The 23,128-nt window shown below is 41.7% G+C and overlaps 4 protein-coding genes and 1 non-coding gene across 5 annotated transcripts in view; 1 reads left to right on the top strand and 4 right to left on the bottom strand.

Moving 5' to 3' along the window:
• Positions 1-1,371, top strand: part of LOC113464460 (spermatogenesis-associated protein 17) — a 2,891-nt gene extending 1,520 nt beyond the window's left edge. Inside the window, exons 2-3 of the mRNA XM_026814346.1 lie at positions 114-485; positions 1,090-1,371. Coding sequence (XP_026670147.1) covers positions 114-485; positions 1,090-1,371 — 654 coding nt within the window. The remainder of the gene's footprint in view (positions 1-113; positions 486-1,089) is intronic.
• Positions 1,372-1,440: 69 nt separating this feature from the next.
• Positions 1,441-8,301, bottom strand: Vgn (vitellogenin). The gene is made up of 6 exons (XM_018026256.2): positions 8,192-8,301; positions 6,440-8,058; positions 5,236-6,286; positions 3,336-4,934; positions 2,742-3,169; positions 1,441-2,661 (listed from the first exon to the last, which is right to left on the bottom strand). Exons 1-6 carry the CDS (start codon positions 8,220-8,222, stop codon positions 2,095-2,097), a joined length of 5,295 nt encoding a protein of 1,764 aa, XP_017881745.1. The 5' UTR covers positions 8,223-8,301; the 3' UTR covers positions 1,441-2,094.
• A 603-nt stretch (positions 8,302-8,904) lies between these two features.
• Positions 8,905-13,779, bottom strand: LOC108625872 (alanine--glyoxylate aminotransferase 2-like). The gene is made up of 9 exons (XM_026814345.1): positions 13,673-13,779; positions 12,486-12,576; positions 12,307-12,425; positions 12,005-12,239; positions 11,181-11,330; positions 10,870-10,894; positions 10,214-10,453; positions 9,663-10,055; positions 8,905-9,264 (listed from the first exon to the last, which is right to left on the bottom strand). Exons 2-9 carry the CDS (start codon positions 12,548-12,550, stop codon positions 9,154-9,156), a joined length of 1,338 nt encoding a protein of 445 aa, XP_026670146.1. The 5' UTR covers positions 12,551-12,576; positions 13,673-13,779; the 3' UTR covers positions 8,905-9,153.
• Positions 13,780-18,107: 4,328 nt separating this feature from the next.
• On the bottom strand, positions 18,108-18,189 carry TRNAS-AGA (transfer RNA serine (anticodon AGA)). Its single transcript has one exon. It is a non-coding gene; the product is annotated as a tRNA-Ser (tRNA).
• Positions 18,190-18,785: 596 nt separating this feature from the next.
• Positions 18,786-23,128, bottom strand: part of Dora (zinc finger SWIM domain-containing dorado) — a 59,050-nt gene continuing 54,707 nt past the window's right edge. Inside the window, exon 19 of the mRNA XM_026814384.1 lies at positions 18,786-23,022. Coding sequence (XP_026670185.1) covers positions 22,956-23,022 — 67 coding nt within the window. The 3' untranslated portion in view covers positions 18,786-22,955. The remainder of the gene's footprint in view (positions 23,023-23,128) is intronic.

The raw sequence follows: 23,128 nt of genomic DNA, 5'->3' as shown, positions 1-23,128 counted from the left end.
GTATATACGAAGTACAATTCTAATCGTAAGGGTGAATGTGAGGCACACATAGTTAGTTACGTATAAAATGCATCGGCCAACCCTTCGACATTGCGATTATCTATTTCTGCTAGGCGTGGATCCGCGGAATCTTCACTCGCAACCATTTCCGTTTGCTGCACAAGAGCGCAGTCACTATTCAACGTCACTGGCGCGGTTATCACACAAGGATCGCCGTGGATCGATACCTGATCCACAGCGTCCATCAAATGTGGCAGGATTATTACGACGCGATGGCTACGAGAATCCAGGCGTTCTGGCGCGGCTACTGGATACGAAAAACGGTCCGCGACATTCAGAAGATGAAGCGATGGTTGAAAGAAGTCTACGCGAAGAACGAGGAAGCCATCGAGAACATGAATAAATTCAGGCAGGCAGAGATAAACCACATGCAAGCCGTGATAGAGCGCGAGTCGATGCACTGGACATTGTTCATCCTCTTTAAGGTATAAATTAATTACAAGCGAGTATAATCATTCAGTTTACGTTAAATAATTAATAGTATGCGAACGTTCTTTTTCATATTGTTAGATTTTCATAGTGATCTAAGAATATTTTGAAACGACGAATATTTAGCTATAAGTTTATTCTTAGTCGTACGTTCCCCGCGTCTATAATAATAGATTATGGTATATCATAACAAGTTTTTGTAGGTCGAGTCGCGGCCGTCTATTGCCATGCGGGGTTTTTCTATTTAATACAGTAAACGCTTTGTCCCTTTGTCTTGCGTACAGTGTATATGGTTTCAAATCTCTGTACGTTTAGTCCAGCGCGAATACGAGAAGTAGAAGGTTGCTGAATAGACGCGTGTAAAATCTTTTCTAGTTTTAATAAATAATTATCTTTGTGGAAGCCAACCCTGCTAAATTATTCAACACATATAATATTTGTATATTTATTTAAAATTGTCATTCTGTATTTAAGAAAATTGCGACTCTTTATTAAATGCGTATATAAAAATAGCAGCAGTTTCGGCAACTTCCATTGGGACACCCCATGAAACAGACCTAAACCATAAAAGTGGCGATTACCCGAATTACCTCGTTCTAGCTTCACCATTTGCTAAGAACGGCGCAACGACCGGGCGTGATCACGAGAATCGATGGGACGCAGTTCACTCTGATAGAGGAGATGCTAAAGTGCTTGGAGTATAAACGGTACGTGCGCTGGAAGAAGAAGAAGCCGAGGGAAAAGTGCAAGGATTGCCAGATCGATAGAAGACCATCGCTCGTGCTGCAGGGGACACATTACGAGCGATGCGAGAGGGAAATTCGAGAGGTCGAGAGGAGCCGGAGGACAGGCTGCGTACCAGTTTATAGAAGTAAATTCTGATTATCGTTTATAAAAATTCTTATGGATAAGCTGTGGATATTTGTGGAAAATAAAACGTTTGTGGTATCGTTTCGAAAAATATGCTTCTTTTTATTATTCGAAGTTGTAGACGTGCATCCAATTTCTCATATTCTGAACTTTTACTTTATTACACGTTTACGTTCAGTTGTCTTATAAATGAATAAAATCTACAGTCTACTTATACGATACTTGACATTGCAAAAGATCCCGTTGTAAATCTAGGCGAACCGTACGAAATGCAGGAGGAGATAATACGTAAATGGAATCGTATATACATGGACATTGCTCTGTCCCAAGCGTACGAACCACCGTCACCGTCTGCCAGTAAAAGAAGACAAGGGCAAGATCTGCTTTCTGGTTTACGAAAAGAATTTGAACAGGAAGGCCGATGTACGAAAGAGGATGAGATTTGTGAGAAAATTCAGAAAATGGATTGCCACTTGGATAAGTTCCATTTAAGGTGTCCCATTCATGAATCTCCGTGTCTACCACGATTCCCGAGAAATTGTCGCGTTCAGGTAACAAGCAAAAATTCTACGATAAGATAAGTAGGCGAGAATAAAGAAGAAAATAAGTGGTATAAGTATTGAAAACGGAAAATTTTATTAAAATTGAGTCACAGACTAAATGCAAAAACTACTAGTATTACTAAAAGGATAAAAAGGTGAGGTCAACTAGATCTACTGCTCAGGTATGTGAAATTTAGGCCTTGCAAGCAACGGGCACGGTCAAGGCATGAGTCAGGGACACGGATTTCTGGCTCAAATCAGGGTTGGCACCCTTCTCGATTCTCTTTTTCAGGCTGAGTGCACGCTCGTTCTTCTCCATGCAGTGGAATTGATAATTCTTCGTCTTGGTCTCGGTGGCCGAGCAGCCATCGACGCAGGACGTCACTGGACGCGTAGTGAAGCAGATCTTGTCGCCGGTTTCATGAATTTTGGTCCTGTGAGTGGTGCACTGTTTCTCTCCCGTCTGCGCGTTCTTACGGTATCCCCAACTAACTTGTTCCGCGTTCTTGCGACCAGACTCGACGTCGTTGATCACGTTACTCGCCCGATTCCAATTTTGGGGGAGGCAATCCTCGATTTGGATCGATTTCGCATTGGCCAGTGACTCGCCCTCGCATTCGTCCTTAGTCAGGGCATAGCTGGCGGTGAACAATTCGGGTTTCTTCAGGATGCAATTCTTGGGGCCGGTGAAATCGTTGTGGGCGTCGCCGTCGTAGTTACCGCAGAGACCACGGAGCGATCCCAGGTACCTTTCCGATGCCTACAGACGGATTCAAATTCGTTATTATTCATAGCGACGAAGAGGATCTACATGTCTTTCGTTATTTTAAAAGTAATCACCTGAATCATGAGACGTTTTCCATCAAAGGTGAGATCCACGTCGTACTCCTCGGAAACCAATTGAATGGACTGATCGCCGACTTTGAAAATCTCAAACACGACATCGTCGCCTTGTCTCTCCTGGTAGACCTTATCTTGCGTTATCTGAGTGTTCACGCCGTTCACTGTGACCTGGACCTGGGGCGAACCGGGCAGGAGCAGAATCTCGTGTTTTCCGAGAATAGCTTTCACTTCCTTGCGGCCGTCCTGCGTTTCTCGACTGAGGATGCTCACTTTGCTATCCTCAGGGATGGCGAGCTTCTCGTTGGGTTTCTCAACATCCATCTTCGGGAACGTGGTCATTACTACGTGCCAACAATTGCCTAATCTCAGAGGATAGTCCTTGCCATCGAAAGTCTCTACTCTGGTTTTGTCCAACATGCAAGTGGCTGTAAAAATCAAGAAGCAAACTCGAGTTATATCGTTTTCAACGTATAGGAGTATCATATATCCACATTTTTCATTACAAGACATTTTCATGCGAAATAAAGCATTTCTGATACCAATTTAAAAAATATCAAATCTTGAAGACAGTCTATTCATTAGGACACTTACGTTCATCATCCTCGTTCACGAGGTCGTTCATGTTCAAATTCTGCTCAGGAATGTCCAGAACATCGTCTATGTCAAGTCCAAGCGTAGACAGACCTATATCGTCGATCACGACGTTCATCGTAGGAGTGAATATAGACATCTGAACCGTCTCGAGGTCGTGGGACAGGGAGGCTTCGATGTCGATCTTATTTTTACCAGCGTTCCTAGGCTTCACAGTGTCCACGTTCATCCCCACGTAGTCGCTGTTGTCAATAAGACTGAGAGCACCGTTGACCAGAGTCTGTAAGGTCTCCGACTTGATGTCTGCGGAGATCTGGAGATCGTCAGGTGTCATGGCGAGGTCAGCTGCTTTTTGACAGGCTCGCAAGATCTTGTTGCCCTGTTTCATTTGTTCCTCGCACGTCTTCGCGAGGGCAGTATTCTTGATACGGGACCTCAGTCCATTGCTCTGAGTCAGTTTACCCTTTATGTTTATTCTATCACCTCTGGTGCATCTTTCTCCATAGCGAACGTCGATGTCGAATTCTCCTTTGGGCATAGACTTTATAGCCTGATCGTAAAAGAGCGCAGTGTCTGGTTTCATGTGAATTCTAGCATCTGCGCAAATTTCGGTTTTAGGCGAGTCGAGGTTCCAGTACATCAATATCCGGCCTTTATTCTCGACATTGCTTTCGGACCAGGCTAAAGTAAGAGCGTTGGAAGCTCGATCTTTACCAGCGGTCTGCAGTTCGATGTCAACGACTCTCGATTTAGCCAATTTGATGCCTTTAGCTGCTTCCTCCAAGAACTCCTTCCTACGAGCTTCGCTGTCGGGATCCTTGTTGGTTGGTTCCACGGCCTGAGCCATGTCTTTCCAGTTCGTGACGTCTGTAGATCCTAAGTCCAAGCAGTTCCATGCCACCGTCAGTATCGTCGGTTTCTCTTTGTCGTCCTTCAGATTTAATAACACTTCCGTCTCGCGGTAATCGCCGTTGTCCGACGTCCACGGATCAATTACGTAATTGACCAAGTCATTCAAATCCATGTCCCAATAATCGTCGGACTGACTTGCCGCAGCATTCACCTTGAAACTGAATCGGTCGAAGACGGTAATAGGTTCCGGGACGTCTTCATTCACTATCCAGTGTTTGCCCTTTTTCGCCTGTTTCAAGGTGTCAGCGTCCCGACGGAAAGTGTACGGGCGGATAGTGTGGTGCACCAATCGGGCGTTCTCCTCTCCTTTCAGCGGCCAGGTCTTCAGCTGGATTTTATGCTGCGGGATATTCAATTCCAACGTCGCTTTCACGGGTATGTAGGTCTGCAGGTTCACGTCCTCGCCGGCTCCGACAAGTTGCCGATCGAACGGAGTCACGAAGCCGATTCTGCCCTGGACTTTCTTCGCGCAGACCAGTCGCACACTGCCCGCCGCTTTCACGCTCAAGTCCTTGTTCATTTGTGCCATACCAGTTCCGCTGATCTTGAAGAGCATCGGCACCCTCAAAGTGTAAATGAATGGCAAGCCAGTTTCGGTTGGGAATGCCAGGGTCATGTCGTACGACGCTAACTTGTTCATATTTATGTAGTTTTCCTGCTTAATGTCCATCAAACTCTTCAAGAGCCCTAAAATGCAATAACAAGATACAAGTTTTATTGGTGACCTGAATAAAACAGTTAAAAATTACGTTCTCTAATTCGATGAATAGCAATTTTTTTTAGTTTCTTGTTAGAAATTGTATGATAAAATAAAATCCTAAAGAAAATTAAATTGTTTGTCTCAATATTAAAAATGTCGTCGCAAAACGCCATAGAAAATAGTAAATAGGCATAGGAGAAGTAAAAGCTGAAGAGAGAAGACTAGGGGCAAAAGTCATAAATGGCTTGCCAGTTCGTCACCCCTTGAAATCATGTGAGTAATATTCACCTTGCAAAAGTGTGTCGATGGTGTGCCTGTCGAACGGCATGAACTGCATTATGAATTTCGAGCTCCACAATAAGTTTCCTTCAAAAGGCGTGGCTTTGTCAGCAACAATATTCAATTCCTTGACGATCGTATCGACCATCGATTTGACAGTCTCTTTGTCCTGATTGAAAGTCTTCAAGCTTGTCTCGACGAAAGTCTTCACGCTCGACATCATGATCAACAATTCGCTCGGTGGCGTCTTCATGTCACCGAAAGTGGAATACAGGCCAAAATACAGAGCACGGGGTATGCAGCTGTCGTCACTGCCGATGTAATTCAGAACGAGCTCGTTAATTATGTTTCGCTTGTTGTCCACAATGTCGGTCGCGATTCCATGGGAGAATTGATAGCTGTAATCGGTTTTGGTCAACAATTCCGAAGCGGTGCGTGCTTTCTTTGCCAGGTCTTTCCATTCCGGGTTACTCAACTTCGTCAGGCTCTCGAGGGACGATTTCACCGCCGAATTCACGTGCTTGTTCGTATCGATGTTGGTGAACTCCGCCATGCGTTGCAGCATGCTCAACGGCGGGTTGGTCTTCAATAAGAGGAAAACGGCTGTGCAACGGAGCTCATGGTTCTCCATGGTGTTCAAATAGATCTTGTAGAGGACCGAACGTGCCAATTTAGGATTGATCTCGGCCAGTACACTCAAAGTGGAAACAATCAATGTTCTTTGGAACGTCGTCATCTTCTCATTGCCTTCCAAGTACGGCTCGAAGACAGACAACATCTTCGGATGGCCCGTGAGACCCAAAGCTAAGATCAGAGTCTGGATCCTTGGGCTGTTACCTTTCTGGACAGACGCTTTCAATTCGCTGGCCAAATATGGTATATACTTGTCTTCGACAGTTTTGTCGTGCTTAGACGTGAGGCGGCCGAAGGTGTGCACCGGGAAGCGGTTGTGGATGCTCTTCCCGTCCACAAGGGAAATGCGAATCAACTCGCCAAGCGCGATCAGTGCCGCGTTTTCAAGTACTGGCTCGTCTTTCACTTCCTGGCTAGTTGCCAATTCCTATGATAAATAAAAAATGTTTGAGAATATTGTTATTTTATTAATAATTTCCTGTATAATATCTCTACTTGATATATATTTTCGTATGCATAAAAGAGTTTTTAGCTCGTTTGACAAATAAATAAAATAGTATTCGAAGAGGTCGACACTTACGAAGAAGGCCTCGACGTACTCCGCAGTGGGCACGCGAACAGCTTTCGGGATTCTAGACAAGACGTCCGCAGCCTCGTAGTATCCGATGTCGCTCTTCTGGATCCAGTTCTTGATCGTTAACAAGGCAGGTCCGGTTCCAGCTTGGGTGACGGCGTCCCTCAGCACCGCCCACGCGTTCTGTTTCGTGGCCGCTGACTTGTCCTTCGATTTCAGCTCGTTGCGAGAGAATTTCATGTTCTTCTCGAGTGTCGCTATCTGATTTCTGTTCATCATGCGAATACCGTTGCACAGTCCCACGAATTTGTCGAGGGTGTTCTTCGTAGTGATCTCGCTGGGGTCTTCTATTTCATTGGAAATTAGCATGATCAGCTGTTTGGCGTCTTCGACGTCTTCGTTCTCGTTCTTCTTCTTGCCCTCGCCGCTGAGGAACTCGGGCAACAGAGGAATATGTAAAGCGTCCTCCAAGGATGGTTTCGGTTGCCAGAAGTCGTTCTCTTTGCTAAGAGAAATCGAGCTACTGGAGTCGGAGGCACTCGACGCGAAGCTACGAAGGTTCAATTCGTTCTTCTTGTTAGTTTCTTCGCTGGAACTAACGGAACTGATGCTGTCCGAAGTTAAGATCTCGTTCGAGTTCACAATGCGCCTAGGGATCCTGTGTCCGTCCCGAGGATCGACGAAAGTGTACACCAAGTTGCCAGTAGACTCCGGATTGTTGACCAACGGCAGAGGGTTCGCGATCGGCTTCATCCCTCCTAGAGTCAAGTTCATTCTGCTGGCCACTAATCCGTTCTGGTGATCCCAGAACCTCGGGCTGACGAATATCTTGCTAGTGGTCACCGAAGATTGAATAGTGAAGCTCTTCAAGTTCCCAGAGATGATCACTCTGCTCGTGGCGGATCTCCAAAGGAATTTCCCGTTGCCGTTCGTGCCGGGTTCCCACTTTTTGTTATCGGTGATACCGAAGTGGTACTCCATCTTCTGAACGCAGTTGTCGAAGTTCTTCGTCTTCATGATGTCGATATGGAGACCGTCTCCCTTCAGATTAGGCATCGGTACCAATTCCGGTTCCGCCAGAAGCACGTGGCCAGGTAACGGCGTGATGTCGTACTGAACCTCGCATTTCCCACTCACGGAATCTTCCATAGCCTTGAACGAACCATACGGTTCGTTGTCGCTGGGCGCTTGTACTTCTTTGGTCTTGATCACGTTCACACCCTGGCTGTCCACCTGCAGCTGGCTAATGACGCTCTTCAGGAAGTTCACTTCCCATGTAGGAACGCTACGATCCACCACCACGTCCCGGATCACGCCGTGCTTAAGCAGGATCTCGAACGATTTGCCGGAATAGGGCAGGTCGACGAGTTCCAACATCTGGTCGGATATCTCCGTCTCCCATCCCTTCGGCAACAACTTGTAGATGTGAGCATATTGACCGCGGGTCAATTGACCGGTCAATTTGTTCGAGTCCTTGGCCTGTAACGTCAGCAGTGCTTTAATCAGGACACCTTCGTGTTGATCTGATAATTTAGGCAGGCCCGTCAGCGTGCGACTCCGGACTAGGTAGGTGTACTCGTGCCCGGGTTTCCAGCCATGCTCGAAGTCGGCCGAAACTAAACCCGCTGCGAAACCCAAAAGGATTTATTTTCATTTAAATCTAATCGTCGTTATGAAAATGAAGGCATTGAAAGTTCGAGAATCGTGGAATGGCGACTCAGAAAGAGTGTCTGACTGAGAACGGCTGGTTTCACTTACCAAGAACTAGAAGAGTCAGAGGAAGCCACATGTCGAAATCCGTAGCAAACTAGAAAATGACACCGATCAGATTCAGGCGGAACATATTTATAATCATAATTACGTCGCGTCAGCGTCTTCCATCCTTGGGGAAAGATACTCCGTGAACTTTCTTCTATACCTCGAGACATGTAATCTGCAGTTGCATTTTTACCTCCTTGCATATTGATAACCTACTTAGGTCACGTTCTATCGATCTGAATCTAAATTTATTCAAACAGATCTTTTCAATTTTCAAAAATTTTCAAAGGACCAACAATCATTGCTTGGACACAATTTGGTAGGAACAATTGCGGCGGATCTTTGCGCAGTAGATATAATTAAAAATATAATTAAGAATATTCAGGATACGCAGAGCACGTGTAGTGTAAAAGGAGTGGTATTATTGGTCACAATATGTTAAACAGAGACACGTGGGGTCGCGAGTTCACGACGAGCTCTAAACTTTGCATCCTAGAGAATTGAGATATGTTCCTTCGTCTATTTGCTTCTTCACTTATCGCGTGTCCTTCGCAGTAGACTATCAAACTTGATCTTATTTAGAACACTGCATTTTAATTAAAACAGGCGATGAATGATATGTCATAAGTTATCGCGACTAGGAAAATTCACGAACGTACAATAATTATAATTGTTACATCATGCACTGTACTCCGAATGTTTTCTATAACCAGTTAACATGTAAAAATAATGTTTATTTAGGTATATTTTTTACATTGTAATATCACGAGCCGACGCTTAATTAAATCTAGTCTCATCTCTCTCTGGCCAATTCTTACGTTATTCGTATTATTCATTTTGATAAATCTGCACGACAGATGTAACGGTGGTAATCGTTCATTTCACGAGGAAATAATACTTTAAATACGCCGCGTACAATTGGTTCATAAGTATGTATGAACGAGTATTAGGGTGGTCAAACGTTAATTAGCGCGAACGAACACAGGCTTCCCATTCGGACACGCGGCCTTCTCTGTTTCAACGTCCATTTGTGAGATCGTTGCCTTCAGGATCGTCGTCGCGGGCTCATATTCCTGGAACACAGGATGTTTTTCAATTGAAAATCAAGTTGAATCGCAATCTCTGTAAAATATTTGTTAAAAATCTGCTATCCGTATAGACGTAATTTAGAAAGCGCTGTGTAAGCACGAAGAGTGCATTGATCTACGAGACACGCGCACGTATGCTGATAAAAATGCAGCGCGTGCTTATCTAGCCGCCTTATCGCCAAATGCAGAGTCAATCGTTTTACTCATCCCATTCAGAAAAACAGACTGCAGTTTCAGAAGTTGTGACACTTCAACTCCGGCTCCCGATACTTGCACCACGCTTTCACACGTCCCCTCGTTCACGTCATTCAACGACTTGGTTACGAGTCTCGAGTCACTCGTAGAACATTTCCTCTGTTTTAGAATCAATTTCAAATACTCACTTTTTCGATGTCGACTTCCCCGAGCACTTCGTCCAACGTGGACACCAAATCGTTCACGTTCTCGATGGTGAACACCATCGGTGGCTTCACTTTCAGAATATTGTCGTCCGGACCGTCGCTACTTATCAGTATCTTCCTGTCCTTCATCCTGGAGACCACATACTTCGCTTCCGCAGTCGCAGGAGTCCTCTTCACCCTGTCGAGCACTAATTCGATCCCTGCGAACAATCCAACGCCGCGGACGTCGCCGACGATCTTCCGTCGCGAGGCCAACTTCTTCAGCTCCGCCATTAAATGCTTGCCGACTTCGTCCGCATTCTGTTGAAGATTCTCTCGTTCCATCACCTCCATCACGGCGTTAGCTATGGCGCAGGACACTGGATTCCCTCCGTACTGAAAAAACGGGTGAGTTTTGCTTTCAATAAAAAAATACAATAAAATTTTATTCATTTATTTCATATTTCCCAGATGTTGAATATATTTTTTTATTTATTATAAATGCATGAAATTTAAACATTGTAATGGAAGACTAGAAGTCTATTTTCTCTTACCGTGTTGAAATATTCTATCCCGGTGTCTTTGAAACTGCCAGCAATCGCAGGGGTCGTAATGACCGCTGCCACGGGGTGCCCATTGCCCATGGGCTTTCCCACGGTGACTATGTCCGGAACCACGTCCTCGCCATATAGTTGAAAGGCCCACGCGTGGCTGCCGACCCTTCCAAAACCGACCTGAACCTCGTCAGCAATACAAACACCTCCAGCTTCTCTGACGTGCCTATAATCCAATATTTAATTATCATTAATATGGTTACTATGTAACGAACAGACTGCAGATTTGATATAAAGAAATTATATAACAAGAGTAAATTAATTATCATTAATATGGTTACTATGTAACGAACAGACTGCAGATTTGATATAAAGAAATTATATAACAAGAGTGAAAGAAATTCTCCGTTTCAANAAATAATAGTATATTTTCACATACCGACATACGAAAAAAGTATAATATCAAGCAAATCGACCAAACAGCGTGTTGCACGGTAAAATGACCGACACTGCGTTAGTATATTAAAGATATATATTTGATCGGGTCGCGACCAGCTTCTTCCACGTCCAGAGCTGTACTGTTTTAAAATGTTCCCGAAACGCAGCACGTCTCGAGATTTTTAGACGTTGCCGTCGTTATCGGGCTGCCCGTATACCTTACAAAGTTCTTCGCGTTTCCGGCTGGCATTTACCATACTCGTACAATGTCTTACCATCTTATCCTACACTGTACTGGTACGGAACCATTTTCCGCCCTAGGGCGGGAATGTGCTATTTTGCGCCCGCTAAACATGCACGAGAAACCGAATTTCGCGCCCGGAGTGTCAAAAAAAATAGTATGTGCACCACGGGCCCAAAGGGCATTCTGTCACTCGTGTGAATTTGTCGTCCGAGCGAAGCGAGGGCGAAATTCACACTCGTGCCAGTGCTAGAATGCCCTATTTTGCGCCCTAGGTACACAATCTACTATTTTAATGTCATAACACGTGCATATTGATTTTTAAGACTTGAGAGGTTCCTTACCACGTGAACCCAGTCCTTCTTGCCAGGTCCGTTCGGCTTATTGAACTTGTACGGCGATATATCGATCATCGAGGTCAAATGGCCGTGATAAGCACTAAAATCAAGAAAGAACAACGTTGTTCTATCAACTGTTATATCTACCTCTAACTCTAAGCACCGTTCCCGTGCAACGGTGCTGCGATCAAGCAGCGTCCTTTCTCTTTCCGGCGGTCCTGAAAATGTCATTCTATCCTCTTCGTGGTCGCATCGACCGTCGCCGGGGAAAAAAATTAAAAACGAAAAGAAATCTCGACGTAGCCCCGACGTCGTCGTCCGCTTTGAATCATCTCTATTATAAGATATAAAATTACTTTGATCTCTCCTCCGTTGGTACTTCCTTCGCTTGTCGTGTGGCACCTAAGTGTCACCTAAAACGACAATTGCTTTATGTGGCGACGGTGTGTTTTTCACTGATCACGACTTCGACTTGTTCGTCAGATGCTTCTGTCTTCCATGTTCGTCGATAACGCTGCAAACAAGCAAAAAAGAAAACCCAAGCTATTAGTCAGCTGTCGAATCGGGAATCTGGCAGAGAAATCGTCATAGCCTGAAATAATCGTCGTCTCCGTTCGTTAATGGCTACTCACTGAATTTTGCCTGCGACGAAAGGGAAAAGGGAGGCTACCTGGAAAATCGTTCGCGAGAGGGAGAAATAGAGAGCTTGTTTCTTTTTTCAGGCACGTTTAAAAAGCCAAAAAAGCAGTGACTCTCGGTGAGAATGTTACTTACTGGTCCAGAGTGATGATGTCTTTGTTCTTAGTGTGAGTCTGAGCGAGACGAAGAGCGAGATCGTTGGCCTCGCTGCCAGAGTTCACCAGGAAACAGATCGAGAGCGGTTCCGGAAGCATGGAGGTCAAACGACGCGCGCAGATCACCAAATCGTCGTGCAGGAAACGGTTGTTGGTAGATAACAGTGCCATTTGCTGCTGGCCCGCGCGCACCACCGTCGGATGACAATGACCCACTGTAAATTCATTCGTTCACTCCAGATTCTAAGTAAAATTGATCTTTTTAACTGGTTCTTGCTTTACCATGAGCGACGTTGTTTATACAATCCAAGTATTCGTTGCCTTTCTCGTCGTACATGTACTGTTTCTCGGCTCGTACTATTTTCAACGGGTTCGATTTGTAAAACAATTTGCAAGCTTGTCTGTAAAATAAATCCTACGTCGAAATCCGTCGATTTAAGACCGAGTATTTTAGTATTTACCCGATGTAACGCTCTCGAAGTCGAATCGTCTCCGACTTTGGCATCTGCTCCAAAGATTCAGCCATCTTCGATAACGATTATCAATTAAGACCTGATAAAATTCAAGGATTTTTATGTTAATTTCCATAGAAAGCCTGGATGTAGAATTTGCAAGTGGGATTTATTTCTTGATTTATGGGAACGCGAGAATATACTGGAAACGTATGATATTATTGCGGATATCAAACGTTTCACCATGAGTTAAGTAATTTTCCATTGGCTGATAAGTGCACGTGACTACTACGTGCAAGTAGTACAGCCATGCGTTCTCTCCGCCATAGAGATAAATTATGGCAAACAGCGTGTCTACATTATTAATTGCCATGAAACTCCAGTTGAACAATGACTAAACTGCGGAGTTCGATATAAAATAATAAAAAGAGTTTTAAAAAAAAGTGTATCATTTATGTGTTGCAATTTGCATTCAGCTTTTCATGTTCTGCTTAATTTTATATTTTTAGTCTAATAAACATTTTTATAGAAAACAGATTACGATAATTGATCAACGACCAAACCAAGAGAGAGAAAAAATAAATTGTTACACTGTTTCGAAATATCTACAGTATTTAATTCTTAATTTAGTTACATTGTGAAATTCTGTTTCGAAAGATAAAAGCACATTTTAGATGATACCCGAAGATTTGTAAAAATTGATAAGACTCTTATCTACGAAGAGTGATCCGAAACGTTCTTGGCGAAAAATATAGTATTTGCTTTAAGATTAATAATACGTATTCTGGATATTGTAGTAAATTCGGTTTTTAAAAAAGCAAGTGAAAAAATAATATGATCCTGTCAATTCTTTTTCTCCTCCAATAAAGGAACCAATAATAAGTTTATCTATCTTGCAATTATTGTTATCTTTATTTGAAATACTCTTGACGAAGAATTTTGTTTAATTTATTCTCTATTAACTTCAATCTGATTGCTTCTAAAATAAAGCAGATAAAAAATTGAACTATGAACTAATAATTATAAATTTCTTAATCAAAGATTAAATATTACATCTATAATAAAAATTTGTTATCACCATATTTGTTAATTTATTGTTATTATAAAAAAATTGATAGAGATGAACTATAAGGAAAGTATAGACGCTGACGAGCTTCCGGATAAGATAGGCAGAGGCTGTGAACGTGATCTCGTACCTGAAGTCTCGTGCGTGCGGTAATCGCGGTGTGTGTCACGGGCGTGAAGTCACGGTTCCTCGACTTCTGAATGCAGTCGTCAGATGAGTGTTTCGCGACCTATTCCAGTGACGTCATATATAGAGTGCCTCGCGAGTGCGCGCGCATTTGTCCTCTTCGCCCCCTCCTCAATTTCGCGCGATTCCACTTCGGCTCGAGATCCCGATTGATCGACAATACTTTTTCCCACTTCTTTATTCTATATTTTTAATGCCTCCTCCTACACGTTCACGCGTTATTCTTGGATGAACAATGAGAGAGTGGGTGATTCAGACGAGGAGAGAATTTTCAGGTGCTCGTCTTATCGAGGAAACTTGAAAGAAACAGGAAATACTGTTTCTCTTTCAATGAATTTCTCTTCAATGAAAATATTTAAATCGAATCGCTTCATCCTCGAAACGTGAACGAAACAAAGTTGGAACGAAATTGTGCCAGAAATAAAGCGAAGAATTATGCAATGGGAAACTGAAATAGAAACGATTGCGCTGACCCTGAAGACGAGCGACGTGGCAATGATAAATAAAAATTAACGATCATTCAAAGGCGAGCTCATAACAAAATTAACAATTCCACGTGCTGCAAAATGCCACGTGGAAATATTAAACAGAAACAATCTGGCACGGCCTTGAAAAATAGAGACGCAATTTTCCGTCGTTCGTTGCAACAAAGTACATGTATTAATATTCCAACCGTGATTATTGCGAATAGGATAATTGTAGTCCATTAGAATATAAAACGCCAGGGAGTTACAATCATCAATGCAAATAATAGGGGTCTTGTTATCATTATTATCTCACATTAAGCGCTCACAGTATATCGTCACAATCATGTAAAATTATCTGTACGTAATAATTATTAAAACAGTTCAATTATTATCTAACTTTATGTTGTTAGCACTTGATCTATTATTATATGTTTTCGATTACGAGAAGTCTTCATCTAAATGCAAAAACATTTGTGCCAAGATTAGCTGTGCAATCAGATAAGTTTATCAAATTCTGGTAGCAAACAAAGTCGGTTTACACGATCTGTTATTTTGTAATGGAAAAAGACCATAAATTGTATATAAAGTTTTTTAAAAGTTAAACCTTGCTATTGATAGTTTCACGCAAAGCGGCCTCGCGTATGATAATTGCTCGACATTAGCATCGTGACTGACACAGACGTGATTCGTACGTGTCGTCTCTCTTTTTACGTATTGTTCTTTGCTGAGGCCAGATTTTCTTTTTTCATCGAAAGCTTGCAGCGGAAAATTTTCTGACCCAATTCGTCGTTATCGTTCCTCACGATTATTTCGCACGTGTATATTGTAAGATAAAGCGAGACCAGAAAAATTCAAATATTTTCTACGATAAAGTTGTCTTGCTTTTGACTCTTCAAAAGTCAAAGTTGATTGAACCGTCGGAAATTTTCCATCTGCGCACTTGTTGACGTACTCGTTAGCCGCGTCCTTATCTCCGTTCAATAACCAAAACAGATTTTTAAATAACGAGAAAAATGATTTATGAATGAACACTAAATTAAGAATCTCTAGTTATAATTATAATCGAGATTCGATTGACGTAATCGTCACTGAATAAATGCCCCGTCTCCTCTGAACGCTGGTAGACGAAATAAAAAATCCATTCAGCATAAATCTTACGAACCTTGAATAAAAAGTTATACGTAGTGTGAAAGTTGTACTGCTGCATTTCTTAAAGGTCAGATTTTTATTCGAGATCGAAAGATCAAAATCCATAGATCAGTTTTTGTTAAGAGTCTACGTCAAGGAACGCAAACAATGACGTTACGTCTCGCGAGCCTTTGTGCGTATTTCTTCCGATCGACACGTGCCACACGTGGATGATAGTGATACTCACGTGATAACTAGTATCAGTTGGCGATCCGGTGGTAACCGTCGAGACCAGTCTCCAATTATTGTCGATTGTAAATAAAATCCAGTATATTCCAGCGGAAGCGGAAAAAGAAATCGTATTGATCGAACTATCGTATCGAGGCATTGTTTTACAAGCATAAATGATAACACGCTCCATTGAAATATTTATAGCTTTCAACAGGACATTATCTGTTTGGTGATAATTGATGTTGGAATAGCGGATGGACATGCCTTGAATCGCGACTTTGTTCGAGAAGAGGAATTCGAGCGAATATTTCCAGCATTCTTCGTCATAGATCACGTCGTTGAATCATCATTAAATAATCAGCCACGCCTCCCGGGTTAATGGAACGCAATGGTTAATCACATTTGCAATGAGGAAAATATGGAATGCTTATCTCGCTGAAGAATTATTCTATCGAGGAAATACTACTGAAGAGTGGCAGCGCCCGTGTAATCATCGGGACAACGAATGAGGGCCACAAAAAATGATAAAAGAAAGGTCGAATACAATTTTCTTCTATCTCGAATACTTCAGGATTAATCGATTAATTATTTTATTCATCGCCAATTATTTCTTAACGAGTGGAGTTAAAAAAGATGCATAGGACCTTTACGACTTTTCTCTGAAACATTTTCAACCATTATGGTTAAAGAAAACATTTTGGCAATTAACGATTTTATTTAGTAATTATTGATGCCAGCAAGAAAATTTTTATACTGAAGTTGTAGACATTGACGTCCTCAACAAGAAAGATTCTATGAATTTTTCTTCTAACTTCGATATTTAACAAGTTACATATGATTATTTGGCATTTTATTGATGTTGACAAAATCTGACCATCCCAGCGTCGAAACAGTGAACTTTTAGCAAAAAATTTCGTTTTTTGTCAATAACTCCCGAACGGATAGACGTAGGAGGGCATGTATAGGACCATTTTGTAGGGGACGACGAGATCTACAATTTCTGTATAAAAATTCTTCGCTAGCATTAATATTTAACGAGTTATTGACGAAAAACGAAAAAACAGTTTTTTGCAAATTACTCGTAAACTATTGACGCTAGCAAGAAACTTTTATACAGAAATTGTAGATCTCGTCGTCCNCGTTGACACTTATTATCACTCTGGTACATAAGTGTCTTCCGTACGTCGATAGATATAAAAAATAGGGCAAGAATAGAAACACAGATTACTGTATCGGATACGTCTTCTCTGTTAATCAATCGCACCAAAATGGATACGATCGAAATTGCATAATAAAACTGGAAACGTGCATTTAGAATATTATAATCAATACTCAATTAATTATTAAAATAATTGGTATAACTTATAATCATGTCTTAAAACATAATTTCTTGGAATGTGTTGGAATGAATTGTTCCTTGCTGTACGTAATAGAATATTCATTGTTGCTAAAACTGTTGAAACAAGAATTAACTCTGATTTCTTGCGGTTTGCTCAGTTCTACAGACTGATGTGAGAGTCATAAACAAGCTTGAATGTCACACTGATTTATCCAGCACGGATATTGTTACGTTACTCGACCGTCAAATTGCGATCTATTGTAGTAAATGTTCCAATTCACGTCACGATTTCGACTCACTGCCATTTTTTTCTATAATTTTATATGCAATCTGAAGCCAGTGTAAGCCAGAGTAGAAATACAATGTGAACAAAACATTTACTATGTACTCAACGATAATGTCAAGTCATGATTAGACGAGAATGATACATCCATTTGCAAACATTAGGAGTATTATTTGCCAATAAAACGTTTTAACTGACTTACACATGTATTATGACACATGTCATAATTGATTTATTACAGCAACGCCTAATCTCAACCAGTGATCTTAGAAACATGAAATTCCGAGGACACGTTTCTCTTCTTATGTAGATACCCACTAAAAAAGTGGGTTTTTCAGAATCCCCGAAACCGTGGCAGAGGTGCTAGTTAACAAATAGTCGTCTCGTGCTTCATCCACGAGTCGTATGCAAATTGCAAATTGTTTTGCACGGCTCTATTGGCTAAACGGTGTGCAACGAGAATATAAGTCTTGTTTGCGTCATAGATCGTGCCAGGCGCATCTCACTCGTTGATAACACGTTTCACAAAGTTGCAAACGGGAAACGAATCCGTTCTCGATGATCAACAACCGTTCAATGTCTACTTATCTCAAAAAGAACGAACGAATGTTTGCGAAATTTTTATTCGCAGATAGAACAAACGGTAAAAGAAACTCGTTATAAGAAACTAACTTCCGGTTTGAATTTATTTTAAGATCTGCTTCTAAAATTATACGAATCGTTACGGGAAGAAGATTGTGTCATCATGTTACATCACGCTACAATCTTTCAATAACAGCTCAATTGATTGATAACGCGCGAGGATTGTTAGTTATCAACTCGAGATCTTGCTCGCGAATGGATAAAACAAAAACGTAATGTACGAAGTCTAAAAATTTGAAGTAAAACATCGTGATTGAGGAAATAAAAATAAAATTTATACCACAGACTTCGCAGTCGGTAGGACTCGAACCTACGCTCCCAGAGGGAATCTGATTTCTAGTCAGACGCCTTAACCACTCGGCCACGACTGCTACTGTGTTCACTTGGGTTATCTATAGACTAATAAGGTGTGCGTTATATTCCATATTCAAATCTCCAGGTCTATAACCATTGAGCTATATAAAACATCTGGAGTGTGAACGAATGGGGGGGGTACGTTTGCCGACGAAGAGGAACCGTGAAGGAATCTCTTTCTCTTTTTAGGTGTATAATGCATGTTTTCTGAACCTGAACTCGGACGCGTATATGTCGAGTGATTGACAATGTTATAAATTCAAGTGATTCGATAGAATACTGAACTTCTATCCCCACCATAGTTAAATTTACTACAAGATAATACAAATAGAGAGAGAGAGAATATAAAAACAAGGACAGAGATCCCCCATAGCTTCTCGCTTCTTGGAGCATCATCGCTACTCTTCTATCTTACGACTTTTGACAGCCGCACGCACACTCCAGATATTTTATATAACTCAATGTCTATAACAAAATTTAGTATCATATATTTGAACATATACGAATTTGTAACGTAAGTATAATAAATTATAATACGCTCGTTTGCGTATTGAAATAAAAGTGTGCAAAGGTCGATTGAGCTGCTTGGTTGGTCAGGGAAGAGAACCGGAGATTAACTTGTGAAATCAGAGATTGTATTTCAGTGTGGATCGATACAATAGAAAGATAACAGACGAAGGACGCAATTAGAAATCGAAATTTATTTTGACAGTAGACATTATAATATATCGATTATCTACGTTTAATCAAGTACAGCGAAACTAAATGACTTGCCTCGTAGAATTGTATCCCTGTTTAAAAAAGAAAGAGGACAATTAATTTCTCGAGGTAGCGTCGATCGATCGATCTCGAGCGCTCCCTCTTAATCACCTCGTACGTGGATTGGGGGAAAACGACGCGCGCCTCCGCGCGATGTAAAATTTCTCTTCTTTTCCTCGCCCGAGTGAATGCAAGTCACAAGAATGTTTTACAAATAGAATATGAACACTATATTATATTTATCATGGAATCTGATCAACAGCGAAGAGCATAGTTTTTCACACTCGCGACAGATTCAATGGAATGATCGATGCCGTTTATCGGGTCCAGCGCTTGTCCTCGCGTCTCTTCGCTCGAGAGGCAGCTATCGCTAAGAACGCGTTCCCGAAAACCTGACCAGTGCCCTTGCTAATCTATCTCTTCCGATTGAACACAGAATGTTGCTAATGAGCCTAAACGCCGTAAAGAACGTAGAAGCCCTTTCTTTCTTCGTCCATATTCATTCTAATTCATCGAATTCATTTTATTGACCATCCGACGCAGACGAAGATCGTTGAACCACCGATCTTGGTCCTCGCCTGCCTCATTACGTGTCCTCAGAGAAGAAGATCCTGACTGTCCTATCTATTAACTGTATGCGTTTCTTCAGCTTGCATTTTCTTTGAGTAGACGTATATATACAATTACATAGTTATTGAGCGAATCAATCTCCGTTGGCCTACAGAAAACCGAGTCCCTGGCGACTCTTCGGACCCTCGCCTTTCTACGAAGCTGGCGTGACTCGAGCATCGCGGAAGCTAAAGCCGCGACTACGGCGATTACCGCGATTATTTACAGACATCGAAGATTTCTTTTCTATCCTGCGCCTCCGTTTCGTTCTAACTCTACGAATAAGTGTAGCTTTTCGTTCGTAGAAGATCGGTTCACGGAGAACAATCAGTTTCTATCGAGAGGAAACTTTCCCTTTTATCTTCTTCTATTCTTTTTATTTTCGAAAATTTCTTTCACGTTTTTCGATCAAGTGTAAAAATATATACTTTATCGCCTCCTGGTATATTTCTTTTTCCTTCATTTCGCCTAAAACTGAAAGATGAGTACCTAAAATTCCTTTCCGGTGAAACGGGGACGTGATCTATTTCCCAAGTGAGAAATGACAAAGGAACGGTGGAAAAAGGAAATCGGAGTCGGCATTTACAGTGGACGAAAGGAGTCTACGTTAATTTTGTTCAAGTTTCGCTCGAAGAAACGTCGCAGCAGTTGGAGCGGGTCGAAGGGGATTCTAGCTGTTCTACGTTCGATTTCGTTTTTTTTTTTTTTCTTTTTCTTTTCTTTTGGTATTTTCCTTCTCCGTCTTTTACAAACGAGCCTCGAATTGTTGCCGGACACTGAACAACTCGTTTCGCTATCCATCTACCATGAAAAATGGAACCGTTTAAACGGGCTATTCTTTTTTTTTTTTAATCTAAACTCTAAGTAGGCTAGTGAGATTCTACGCTTAATAGGTAATCGACATTAACGTGTTCGCTGCCTTGAGTACAATTTCCCTTACCTTCAAATCTGTTTCTTAACGGACTGCGGATTCTTATGAAAAATTAATATCGTTTTAAAACGTGCATTTTAGATAGACGTTTCTTTCATCATTTAAACATTGTGCACTCACCTTTCAATATTTTATATGTGGTAAACAATTCTTTATATTTTATGCATAAGATCCGCAGTCTGTTTGTTAGAACTCGATTATCATTCTCGGGACACAGGTGACTGGAGTTAGGAAATTGATTGCAAAACCTGGCCAAGGGGATGTTCTCTCGATAACAGCAAACATTTTAACCAGTGTCTTAACGCGCACACACGCAGAAATGAGCTTAGAACAACAACACGCAGCTCGTGAACCAGTTTATACTATCTAGAATTCTGGCTCACCGTGATCGTATTTTTTTTTTTTATTTATACATATATGTACATACGGGGCGAGATCTTCCTGGAATTAAGAAACCGGAAATGGAATCAGGATTACCCCGTATACGGACTTCGTGCTACAGATGAGATATTGCTTGCTCTTTTCACGTAACCACCATCGCGGTATTGTTAATTAGTGGCAGTGCCATATCTACTGTCATTTCTCCCTTTGAAGTAACGTCTTTCGTATTCCGTCGCTTTCTACTCAGACGCTTCAGCAAAATTAATGGTGCAGGAAAAACGGCTCGTCGTTAATGTTCGAATTTATATGGTGAAGAAATAAAAGCACAGCGCGAAAGCAAATAAATGTGAAGGGTGTTTGAAATAAAACTGAAAGTATCTTAAATAAATAAGAAGATCCGTTTGTTAGTCATTGGTTTTGTAATTTCTGTGATTGAACGCATTGTGGAAAGGTGAGAAGTTCGGAGTCGTCGGTGTCGTCAGCTATAATTTTGCTTTATTTATATTTGAAATTATTTTAATTTAAAAATTACAGAGATCATTTACCTTCGTTTATGGATTGTCAGTGATGACAAAGAAACGAGAATATGGTTGCGAACGTGTGTAGTATACGTCTATGATATATTTAATAAAAATGAACAGAATGAAAGTTCGGTCAGAGAACTGAAACATATAATCGGTAGCAAACGAAAGTCGAGGGGAAACAATAATCGAATTGGGAGATCGGTTTTGCGGTGATGCTGGTGGTAATGGTCGGACAAGGTCGGTAGCTGTTTATATGAAAAGTAAAAATCGTCGATCCTAAAAAAATTTCTTTCTCGTCAAATTCATTTCTCGTACTCCTACTTCCGTTTTTCTGTTTTCTCTTCTCTTAAGTAATATAAGTAAAATTCATCGCACTTCTAAAACGTTAATCTGACCTCGTTCGTCGTCTCCGTCGATATAAATAGACGTGATGAGTTTCTTTTTATTATCGATTCACCATAAAAATTTGCTTATTTCTCGTTTTACAAAAATAAAATAAGACGCGAGAACAATTGATCCTATCTATAATACGATTGAAAAATAAAAATTTCCTACCTAATTGCTGGCTAAAGACGTTGATCGATCCTTAACTAAAATAAAACAAAGAGGTTTCAGAGATTGTTCGAAGCAACGATAGAAATCCTTCGAATGGAATTCGTCGTCCCCTTGTCATTGGCGAGATCGCTCGCGTTCGTGTGAAACCTAAAATTTCGATTAACGGATCCATCGATGCAACGTGTATCGCGTGTCATTATCTCTTATAATAATTTTCTTTCCCGTACTCTTTCTCGTGTATTTGCTACATCATTCACTGTTCTCGTTTTCATTTATTCTCTGAAACGTAGGAGAAGAATGGCGCTTTTACACAAGAAGATGCATACTAACAACTTGTGTCTCGTTACATTACACGGGAATCGTTCTTCGATCTTCCAGGGAAAGGTCGGTGACAGTGTTTCAACTGCAAAACCTGGCGTCCCTCTTCGTCGTTCACGCACGTAAATCGTATCCTTAATTAAAATTATAGTCGACATGCTCTCGTTCTCTCGCTCGCTCGCTCGTTCTCTCTAGAATTCCTCTCGCTCTTCCTCGCGTTCAGACACATTAACTAAAGTCAGAAAGTTATCATTATTATTCCCGATCGACCGTGGGATCGAATCCTTCGTTTTTCTTCGCGAAGAAACGGTAGCGGAGACGGTGAAAATTATCATCGATCCGTCGCCGAACAGAGTCGGTGTCGCTGTTCGTTCGCGAAGAAATAAGCGAGGATGAAGAGCGATTATCGGCCGCGCCTGGGTTTCATGGTCCTCCGACACTTGTTGAAAATCGACGGACGTCGTCGGTGGCCGCCGTGAAGATCCCGTTCCAGCTTGTCGTGGGTAGCCAGCCCGTGAACGCATACGGTGCTCTGTGGATGGGGATGACAGGGTGGATGCTGATGCTGATGCTGGTGCTGGTGCTGGTGCTGGTGCTGCATCAGTAGGCTTGTCGTTATCGCAGGTGGAGTCTGCATAGGATTGGGAGGGGGAGGTAAAGGATGGGGAAGGGAGGTGAGCCACGTCACGTCTGGCTCCGCTCTGTGTCATTTGCCGTTCTGCTGGAGAGCCGCGTTTATCTGCGCCCACAGTTCTTTGGTACACGATTGAGATCTACGCAAACAAACATTTTTATCTGTTTATGTCTATTCATGTAAAAATTGGGAGAAGTGACTTTCCGATCGAAATCAACACTTTATCCCTTATGATTCAATAGTAC

This window comes from Ceratina calcarata, unplaced genomic scaffold (assembly GCF_001652005.2).
Source record: "Ceratina calcarata isolate Rehan_Ccalc_2016 unplaced genomic scaffold, ASM165200v1 scaffold379.2, whole genome shotgun sequence".
Classification (NCBI taxonomy): Eukaryota; Metazoa; Arthropoda; class Insecta; order Hymenoptera; family Apidae; genus Ceratina; species Ceratina calcarata.
This window is presented reverse-complemented; position numbering and strand designations above follow the sequence as displayed.

Bases quoted from the DNA above. Each gene is read 5' to 3' on its own strand.
- LOC108625872 (XM_026814345.1), bottom strand. From the start codon at position 12,550: ATGGCTGAATCTTTGGAGCAGATGCCAAAGTCGGAGACGATTCGACTT. The intron at 12,240-12,306 runs GTAAAGCAAGAA...ATGAATTTACAG, and splicing joins TATAAACAACGTCGCTCATG to TGGGTCATTGTCATCCGACG. The intron at 10,454-10,869 runs GTATACGGGCAG...AATGATAATTAA, and splicing joins AACGCGAAGAACTTTGTAAG to ATATTGGATTATAGGCACGT.
- Vgn (XM_018026256.2), bottom strand. From the start codon at position 8,222: ATGTGGCTTCCTCTGACTCTTCTAGTTCTTG. The intron at 4,935-5,235 runs GTGAATATTACT...ATTGCATTTTAG, and splicing joins CATCGACACACTTTTGCAAG to GGCTCTTGAAGAGTTTGATG. The intron at 3,170-3,335 runs GTAAGTGTCCTA...TGATTTTTACAG, and splicing joins CGTGAACGAGGATGATGAAC to CCACTTGCATGTTGGACAAA.